The following is a 10,429-nucleotide window of genomic DNA, read 5'->3' on the forward strand; positions in this document are numbered from 1 at the left end:
TAAATAAATAAAAATAAAAACTCCTTCTTTAGTTACTTTTAAGGAAATAGGGGCCCAAAGAGAGAAGTGACTTATTCAAAGGCAAAGAGCCCTTATTAAGGGCAGAGCTGGGTCCCAGACCTGCTGAACTTTGGTTCCATCCCCTTTTTGTGTTGCCTATACTGCCTCCTGACCTGGTTTCTGCTGCCTGGCCCTGAAACACAGCCACCAAGGAAAGAATCAGTGTTAGCCCCAGCTCCCAGAATTTCTATCTCAGAGGAGCTCAGGAATGGCAATCTTATTAGAGGGCAGAGGAAGCTGTTTGCATAGCAGGAATAGTTTTTACTTATATTGAATGCTTATCTGGAGGGGCTGGCAGAGGCTGGTGTGTAGGAGGTGGCTGGTAGAGAATATGGTGGGGGGAAGGCTAAACCTTTGAGGCTTTGATTGGAGGAAACCAAGTTAAGGGTTAAGAGGATGTATGGGAACCCTACTGATGTTTCCAAAACTAAGTCCAGATGAGACTGAAGGTGGGGAAGAGGAGGGTACAGATGGAGAAGGTCAGGCTGAGGAAAAGGACTCCAGGTTGAGGCAGTCCATGACCTTACAGCTGTTCCTGGAAAGTTCCCAAATCATACTTATGGGCAGCTCAGAGAGGCTCTCAGGTTGTGGAAGAAGGGCAAGAAGAGGACAAATTCTATACACAGAACATTATCTCAGGGCTGAGGATGAGGACCAGGGGAAGGTAGAGGGAAGAAACTTCCAGAGAGCGTGGGAGAGAAAGGTAACCAGCTAATGGTAGCATCTGGATAATCCTCTTCTACCCTGGAGGTTCCGTCAGGTGATTCCTGATGCCTGGAAGTATGTAGGAGATAGGTAGAGGGTAGTGCAGCCCTTGGCCCCCTGAGCCCTCCTACAAGAAGGAGGGACACTGGCTAGGCTATATTCTCAAAATAACCTCCACTTTCCTACTGTTTGTAGTGGGTGCTGGAAATCTCACTCTTGGAGATTCATCCATTTGCGTCTGGGGAAGGCTTTTAAACATAATTATCAGAAGGAAAATATCCCTAGGTGGAGTAGCAATGACTGTGAATTAAGAGTAAAAGTTGGATAGAACAAGACCCAGAGCATGCTGGGCCTGACAAGGGGAAGGGACCTAAGGACAGACTCTGGATTGCTCTCAATTTTGCCCAAGGTTGTTCTTCCTTCAGTCCCTAATCCCCGGGAGGCCTTATTTGGACTGTCTTGGTTCCTGGATAATCAACGGTTTATTTACGTTGTGTACATCCCATGGTTCTGTCTAGTAGAGAGGCTCCCAGGCATACAAGGGTTCTGAGGGGCAGGGCTGTTAGGCAGTTATGTAGCTCATCTCAACCTTAGATTGCCCTCCAGCTTCCAATCCCAAAGCCCTTGGCCCAGTCTCCCAGTCTGGACTTTAACCAGGTGACACACATTAGTGCATCAGTGTCAGGAGGTGTCAGCCTGGAACTAGACCTGTACCTGATTCATCCAGGAAGCTAAACCTGGGAAGCAGAACAAACACCCCTAAGCAGCTCCTGCTAGGCATGGGCTGAGAGGTTGTTTGGCCAAACAGACAGCGACTTTGTTTGCTTTGTTCTCTTCTTGTCTCCCATCTCCACTTGGCAGACTCTCTCATTCCTTTCTCTCTGCCCATCTCTGGGTCAGGAGCTGTGTGTTTTTTTCCCAGAAATTTCCCCCGCCCACCCCCCTGTAGTGGTGAAGATGATTTCTGAGGAAAAGACTTGGGCTTTAAAAGTGGTGCAGCAGGAGCTGATATTGGGAGGATAAGTCAGAAGTGGGAACTGTTTTGGATAGAAATTAGATGGAAGAAAAGAGTCCGAGATCTCTGCCCCCCATCCCCCGCCCCCCCCCCCCCCCCGGGGGTGCCACCTGTCTGTAGTTCAGGCAGTTCCTCCTCTTCTCCTGGGACAGTCCCTACAACTCCAGCTTGACCTCACTTTCTGCTTCCACAGCTAATTTATGGTTTCTGACACCAATTGGTGGACACTCAAGATTAATTTTGCGTCAAGTCCCCTCCCCACTTCCTAATACAAATGCAAAACAGCGTGGGAATCCCCTTTCAGGGGGAAGCAACGGTGCAGCTTTAAGAGAAAGGGAAGGATGAAGAGGGCGCTGACTCAGGTCCTCCTACCATTGGCTACTGGAAGGGATCCCACCTCAGGGATTGGTCTTGGCGGAGTCCGCCTCCTCTTGTGGTTGGCTCAGCCAGGAGATATAAAGCAGCTGTGCCGGCGTCGTCCTCAGTTGGAGGGAGGCAGGGAATCCGGCTGTCTTGTGCTGAGAAGCACCTGGCGCAACCCTCGCCTCTCTGAATACGAGTCCAAGTGCCGCGGAGGCTGCAACCATGAAGGAGAGACGCGTCCCCCAGCCGGTCGTGGTCAGATGTAAGCTGGTTCTGGTCGGGGATGTGCAGTGTGGGAAGACAGCGATGTTGCAGGTGTTGGCGAAGGACTGCTATCCGGAGGTGAGCTGCCTGCCCGCCCGCGGGTAGATTCCCACCTGCCCGGGAGAGCGGTCTCCCCAGCCCCACCCCATCCTCCGCCGCTTTCTGGCTGGAGGACTGCCCTGCCTCAGCTTCCCTTGAGACCTGTCCCACTTCTGCCGCCCCGCTAGCTCCTCCTCACCTCTTCACCCATAGGCCCCTATCAAATCCCCTCCTACCTTCCTTCATCCCTGGAGTCTGCTCTCAGGAGAGGGAACTGGAGGCATTTGGGAGCCTGGGGTTTCTTCTTGACGTAATACCTGCTGGTCCCCTCACCCCTCCTCAAAGGGTCTATGAGTAGGGCCGCAGACAGGCTTTTGCTGCCCTTTTCTGCTGTTCACCTGGTCCAAGGGTCTTGTGGGGAGAAGATGAAGAGCTAGAATGGACTTAGGGCTCTGAAATTGAGAGACAAATCTGGGGATGAGAGGAATCTCTATGTGTCGGTCCCTAACCGTCTAGATACAGGGGGCTTCTCCCTGGTTGGGGAGGGAGGGGTCAGTTACATGTCTTACTTATAGGGCAAAGTGCCTGTGCCTCTACATTCCTTCCCTCCTGTGCCATGTGGTCCCTCCTGCCCCATGTATCCACTCCTTATATGTCACTTTAGTGTCTCACTAGGGTGAGTGGCTTTTTGTGTAGCCAACACTAACCAGAGGGTTGTGAAGGTAGGTGCCCAGAGTGTGAATCTTTTCTTTCTTCTCACAGACTTATGTGCCCACCGTGTTTGAGAATTACACAGCCTGTTTGGAGACAGAGGAACAGAGAGTAGAGCTTAGTCTCTGGGATACCTCAGGTAAGACTGTGGCCCCAAATGCCCTTTTCCCACCTCCACTGGTTTGCTGTGGCTGCTGACTTTTAGAAATTATTTCCACCTTTGGTGGGGAGTAGTACAGTGCTTGTCAGAAAACTGAAGGAAGGGGATCTAAAGATTCCTTGGTTTTGGGGAGGGGGAAGTTGGTCAACTCAATTGGATGGTTTAGGGATGCAGAGTGGATGAGCCCCAGAAGCCACTCACTTTTCTGTGTCTAGTTCCATCCTTCAGAGGGCTGGTATGGTGAGGTGAAGGGACCCATGAATACTCCTGGGGGGCAGTCAGAACGGGCTGCTTCATTTCCAGTCTCTGCCACTGGGGACACACACACACACACACACACACACACACACACACACACACACACACACACACACACGGCACACACACACTGGGGACACACACACACACACTGGGGACTGGGGACACACACACACACACACACGGGACACACACACACACACACACACTGGGGACACACACACACACACTGGGCACACACACACACACACACACTGGGCGCACACACACACACACACACACACACACCCTTTCTTCACCAGAGCAAAGCCAAATAAGAGGCAGGAGGCTGTGCTGCCAGAGGCAGTTGTGGTTGGGGCAGGTAGACAAGCCTGCTTTGGGGGAAATATTGGTCAGACTCTGTTTTCTCTCCTGCATTCCATTGCAGGCCACTGCTGTCCCTTGCCGCAGCTCAGCTTCACTCGTCACACCGCTGCGGCTCAGGGATGAAGCGATGCATCATCAATGTTTTGGGGGGGTGGGGGAGATGGCTTATTATAGGGTATTGTCACGTTGTGGATAGTGGCTGGTGGGGTGGGGGTGGGGAGTTGGGTCTTACCGGTTTCCCTGTACTGGGGTGAGGTAGAAGGTGCCTTGTCTTTTTAGAATGTAGAAAGCAATGTTTTCTCAACCTCTCAGCCCCAGGCCCTTAGTGCTAGGCTATCCTTTGCTTTGATTCTGATCCCTTCCCACTGTTTTCCCCAGTCCTTTTTAAAAAAAATATACTGGCTCAGAGCCATAATTAAGAGGTAAAAGCCAGAAATAGAAGAAAATAAAATCTACTCCTCCCCCCAAAATGCATATTCAGGCTGAGTTTAAAGAGGAACTATAAATCTCTAGGGAGTTTCTGTTACATATAATAAATATGCTGTCCCACTCTTCTAAAGAGTTGCTGTTCCTGTGCTCCGATTTCGAGGTCTGAGGAGATTAGGGGTAGGGGATAGGTAGACAGAAAACGAGACTTCCTCTTGTTCCTCCCGCCCAAACAAAAATTCCTCAACCTGATTTGCTTTGCTCTGTTGCAGTTCTAGGGGTTGGGAGGCAGGGTTCTGCTTATCCTGTGCTGTGCTACGCTGGCTGGATCAGACAGGAATGCAGCTTGGCTGCATGATGTATAGTTTTCTGTCTGCTGTGCCCTCCCACCTCCCAATCTTCCCAGAATCTTGCTGCAGCTCATCTCTTTTCACTACCACCGCCCCAAACCCCCTGCTGCTTCCCCTCCTCCCACAGTCAGAATGCATCCCTTCAATCCCAATCCAGATAATGGAAAATCAGCAAGTGTGGTCTCTATTCCCTGTGTCACACCCCCCATCCCCAACAATTTCTGAAAGAATGAATGCTATCAGTTATCCTCAAACTCCTTCTTCCAAATTAGGTTCCTGTAAGGAAGGAAGAAGTGAAAGTGGTGTGTAGGATGGGGCTTCCCAACATTGGGACCTGGGGTAGACCTGCTCCCATTATTCACTTGCTGATCTTAGGGGAGGGGGATCGCTTGGAGCCAAAATGGCTCCCCTCCCCCTTCCTCATTACTGCAGTGCTCTCTTTCCTCAGTGCTGCGGTAGTAAGACCCCACCTCAGAAAGGGATGGGGGTGGATTGCTGAAGGAGGGGGCAACTGTCCCAACACCCCTCTACTCTTTTTTTTTTTAATGACCAACACCCTCCCAGCTTGGATTCTCCCCAGTTTCCATGGCGATTGCGGTGTAGGGAGAGGGGCTGCTTGCTATTCTGAGCACGGATTGTCTGGGTTCCAAATCCGCTACTGTTCCTTCCCCAGGGTGGAGGGGCGGGGGGGGGCGGGGAGCAGGCTCAGCCCCTAGCATTCTCCCATATCTGACCACCTGGATCTGCATTGCCTACTCCCCTCCCAACGAAGGACCCTTGCTCTATCCTCTAACTCCCCAGCTACCGGTGCTGTCTTTGAGATTGCCTCCCTGAGATCTTAGGGGGGATAGGGGCTGCAGCTTTCTATTTGCCCTTTTCCCTGTAAGCCAATTTGGGTGGAGTGGGGCACTGAATCCTTGCTGCTCTCCCTCCTCTGCCAACCACCTAGAGTTCTGACCCCATGGCAAAGAAGCAGGGCAGCTTGTTACATAACAGGCAGATTTGTTTCTTCACTGGGGAGACCCCGGAGCAGAAAAGGGGAGCAGAGATTGGGGCAGCATGCAGACTCTAGAAAAAAGGAGGCCTTAAACAAGGTTCAGTCTTGCTGCAGCAGTTGGGAGCATCTTTTGGGACTCAGAACTACCTAGTAGACCTTAAATTAATCCCACTTTAGGAGACCCAGACAGGGTCAAATCATACTTCATCTCCTTTTATTTTTCCCTCTTTTCAGACTAAGGGAGATGATATTCTTACACTGCCTTCTGGCAGGTGGTCAGGTCCCAAGCTTCCAGGCTGCAGCATATTCCCCTGGGAAATGGATGGATCCTAAGGGTATTCTCAGAGCTCTTTGGGCTCAGGCCTGCAGGGGAGGGAAAATGCCATGGCTCACCATCAGCTCTTTCTCCCTATACCAGGATCTCCCTACTATGACAATGTTCGTCCACTCTGCTACAGCGATTCTGACGCAGTATTACTATGCTTTGATATCAGCCGTCCGGAGACAGTGGACAGTGCACTCAAGAAGGTAAGGCTAGATAAACTCTACAACTCTAACCCAGAAGGAATCTTGGGGACCTTGTCATCTGATATCTACTTGTGTCCTTGTCATCTAATCCCCTCTTGCCTGACAGCAAGAAACCGAGGCCAGGGAAGGAAGAGATTTGCCTAAATCCACAGCATTAGTTACAGCTCTGGGACTAGAACCCAGGTCTCCTTATGCCTCTGCATCCAGCCCTTTCCACTGTCCTATACTGCTTTGCCAGAGGCCCTACAAGGGAGGGTGATGTTGAAGACTCAGGAAACAAGAGATTGAGAGTCAGAGAACCTTTCAGTGACATGGTTTGAGGGTCAGGAATGGGACTGTTTGGAGGCAGCTTCTATAGATCTTGATCTCAGGCCCATGGAGACTGGGCAAGCCACGCAGGTCTGAGCTTAATTGCTGTGGGAAATGCCTGTGTCTGTGTGGCAAGATCTACCTATACTGAGGGGTTTTAGGAAACCTTGTGGAACTAGCCTAGTTTCCCAGAAAATGCTGGGATTATCTTCTTCCCTTGGGAGGAAATCGGTTGGCTTCCTCCGGGCATTTTGGACTTGTGAGGCCCTTTGATTGGGGTGAGGGGGCAGATGCATGTTCTCTATGCTTGACAGAGAGTGGGAAGGGAATTGCCCCTTGTGCTCTTTCTGGTGACTGGGCTGTTGACTGAGGGGATGGGCTCCTGGGTCAGCACTCTGGTGGCCCCAAAGCCTTCATGGGCAGGAAGATGATGTAATTAGTGCAGTGGAGATGTTGTGACTCAGAAGGAGGGCTGGGCTGGTGATAAAAGCTGGATGGTGTGTGTGATGTTGCCAATTGGGCTTCTCCCAGTAACTGTCTGCTGCTGACTCTCCTCCCTGCCTCCTTCTCCTGCCCTTCCTTCTGGTTGGCCCCTCAGTGGAGGACGGAAATCCTAGATTACTGTTCCAGCACCCGTGTTTTGCTTATTGGCTGCAAGACAGACCTGCGGACAGACCTGAGCACTCTGATGGAGCTGTCCCACCAGAAGCAGGCACCCATTTCCTATGAGCAGGTAGGGGAGTGTGTGTGTGTGGGTGCATGCGTGTGTGTGCTGGGGGAGGGCTGGGGAAGGCTACAGGCAGAGGGCTTGAAATATGGCCCTTGCTCAGACTCTCGACTGTGGCAAGAGAGACTGGGTATTGGGGGGGGGGGGTGTCCATCTATAATTAGCTAATTAGTCACCTGGAGAGAGGTAGTGGGTATGTGTTTACCCAGATGTATGCTGCTATAGGTTAGTGGGTGAGCCATTCCTGTGTGTGCCAGCATTTCTAAGATTGTTTTCTGTGGATCACCTGCATTAGGATCATTAGAGGTGCTTGTTAGAATTTCAAAGTCCTGGCTGCACACCTATAGAATCACTCTAGCAGAAAGACATGGGAATCTATATTTTTAACGAGAGCACTGGATAATTTCTTATGCACGGGAGAGTGTAAGTATCATTTCTTTTAAGCCAATATTTCACATTAGAATCATCTGGGGAGCTCTTAAAAATACTAATGCCTAGGCCCTATTCTCAGAAATTCTGATTTACTTGGTATGATTACTTGATAGTAAGTATCTATTGATTACTATCAATATAGTTTTAAAAGAGTTCGAGGTGATTCTAATGTGCACTCAAACAATAGGCAGAGGGTGGAGGTGGGAGACCAACAGTTGGGTCCCATCTGTAGTAGCCCTGGGGAGTAGCACATAGAAAGCTGTGTTGCACAGCCATTTCGGACCACTGTATTAATGATCTCACCCCCTCCTGCAGGGCTGTGCAATAGCCAAGCAGCTGGGTGCAGAAATCTACCTGGAAGGATCAGCTTTCACCTCAGAAAAGAGTATCCACAGCATCTTTAGGATGGCATCCATGGTGTGTCTGAACAAGCCTAGCCCAATACCCCCAAAGAGCCCTGTCCGAAGCCTCTCCAAGCGACTGCTCCATCTCCCCAGTCGCTCCGAACTCATCTCTTCTACCTTCAAGAAGGAAAAGGCCAAAAGCTGTTCCATTATGTGAAGTGGGAGTTGGAGGGGGGAGACAATCCCCCACTTCCTCCCTTGGGGTGCAGAGGCACGGAGAGAGGGAGGATGAGACAATTTAGGACACTGGACATGAGTTTTTCAGATGGCCACGGTGAGGGCTTGGAAGCAGATAGGAATGGGACGAGGAAGGAGCCAGGCCCGGCATGAGGACCTGACACTTGAGAGAACCATCACACCCCAAGCCAGGCACTACGTTGTGGAGGCGGTGGCTGCCCCAGTGCCCCCCACTCCAGAGGAAGAAAAGGTGTGGGGGGATGGGGGCATGCTGGCCTCATGGGCTTGGGGGCCTACAGGAGCCTCACCTTCAGCATCATGCCTCTTCCACACCGTGTTTCCATGCAGGCCAGGGGATGGGAGGGGTCCCTGAGCCCTTCCTTTCCCCTCCAAGGAGGTGGCAGAGGAATGGAAAGTGGGGAAGCCAAGAGGCAGCTCCCTCAGGAGCTTAGCCCAGGTGCTTCATAACTGAACTCAGAGGGCAGGAGCTGGTCAGAGCCAATGAGAAGGAAACCTCATCTTTGCATAGCCCATGCCTCATGGAGAGATGACATCATACATTCACATGCTTCTCATCTAAGTCCCCACGGCCCAAGGGAGAAGCCCCAGACCCCCTTCTCTTGTGGAGTGTGGGGGTGGTGGTGCTGCAGGGGTGGGGCTGGGTGGGGGCCACCAGACTTTTTCCACCTTTAGGGCAGTACAGCTGGCATTTGTCTTATAGACCCTTGTCTTTGGAATCGGGGGGAGGGGGGAGTGTTTCAATCTGTTATATGTTCTGTGTTTAAAGAAGAAAACCTATTTATTAATGAAAAATATAACACATATAAAGAAGTTGGCTCTCTTTTTTTTCTGTCTCCTTTGTTTGCTGATAATGACAGAGAAGCTGTCCTGGGGCCCTTTCTGTGGGTTGTGAAGTGGCTACCTCCATGGTTCCCTAGCATTTCCAGCAAGAAACTTCTCCGTCTCCCCTAATCCCCTGTCCCAACCCCACCCAAGTTCTTTTAAGCCAAGGAAGAGCTCCTTAGTCCTAGAGCAGGGTTTCTCAGCCTTGGAACAGACATTTTGGACCAGATAATGCTTTGTTGGAAGGGGGGGCTGTCCTATGCAGGGTGGGCTGTTTAGCAGCATCCCTCACATCTGGTGGATGTGATGACAGTAGCACACACCAGTTGTCACAACTAAAAATGTCTCCAGATATTGCTTAATATCCCCTGGGGCAAAATCAATCCAGGTTGAGAACCATTGCCCTAGAGAGTCTAGAGGACAGAGACAAGGTTGGGTGAAATCATCAGTAAAGATTCCCACCCTCTGCAGGAAGTGGTCAGACTAAGCCAAGACTGGGGAGAGGTTCCTGAGGTTCTGGTTTCCTCTGAGTTTAAAGAGAGGTGGCAACTGCCTTCATGACTTCCAAGTCCAGTGACTGTCGATGGTGGCTCAGAGGCCTTAACTTCCCATCTCCTCAGTGACTTACAGCTCATCTTCCAAATATGTATTGAGTACTTACTATGTGGTCAACACTGTGTCAAGGGCTTTACCTACAATATCACATTTAACCTCATAAATGATAATAGCTAACATTTGTTGAATATTTACTATGGGTCAGAGGCACTTATGAGTTTTTTAAATGTCTTATTCCTGTGATAACCCTATGACATACTACCTACTTCATTTTACAGTCAAGGAAACTGAGGTTCAGAGTTAATGTGCCCAAGGTCACACAGCTAGAAACTGGTAGAACCTGCATACAAATCCAGGCAATCTGACTCCAGAATATACACTCTTACCTGTTCTGCTATCCTATCCTGTGAGGCAAGTTGTATTATTATCCCTATTTTATAAATGAGGAAAGAGAAAAGCCAGACATGCCATATAATTTGCACAAGATCATACTGCTAGTAAGTAATTGAGTCAGGATTCAAACCAGGTCTGCCTATTTACTATAATTCCACAGACCCCTTATTGCTAGCCATGTTGTACCTAAACAGGAGACTACCTATGGTCCTCTAGAGCACAGCCCCCCTGTTTCCATCTCCAAAGATGCATGTTTATGAGAGAACTAGAGGGGTAAGACAACCAGTATCCTTTAAGCTCATTGTTTTTCATGTGTCATGAGAGAGGTGTGCACAAGTACTAGGGAA

At 50.2% G+C, this 10,429-nt stretch overlaps 1 protein-coding gene across 1 annotated transcript; it reads left to right on the forward strand.

Annotated features, from left to right (window-relative positions):
* The first annotated feature begins 2,282 nt into the window (after positions 1 to 2,282).
* Positions 2,283 to 8,900, forward strand: RND1 (Rho family GTPase 1). Its single transcript, XM_063076068.1, has 5 exons — positions 2,283 to 2,485; positions 3,209 to 3,296; positions 6,133 to 6,242; positions 7,150 to 7,284; positions 8,026 to 8,900. The coding sequence occupies exons 1-5, from the start codon at positions 2,366 to 2,368 to the stop codon at positions 8,269 to 8,271; spliced, it is 699 nt and encodes a 232-aa protein (XP_062932138.1). The 5' UTR covers positions 2,283 to 2,365; the 3' UTR covers positions 8,272 to 8,900.
* The last annotated feature ends 1,529 nt before the right edge of the window (positions 8,901 to 10,429 follow it).

Source organism: Cynocephalus volans, chromosome 12, assembly GCF_027409185.1.
Source record: "Cynocephalus volans isolate mCynVol1 chromosome 12, mCynVol1.pri, whole genome shotgun sequence".
NCBI classification, from domain to species: Eukaryota; Metazoa; Chordata; class Mammalia; order Dermoptera; family Cynocephalidae; genus Cynocephalus; species Cynocephalus volans.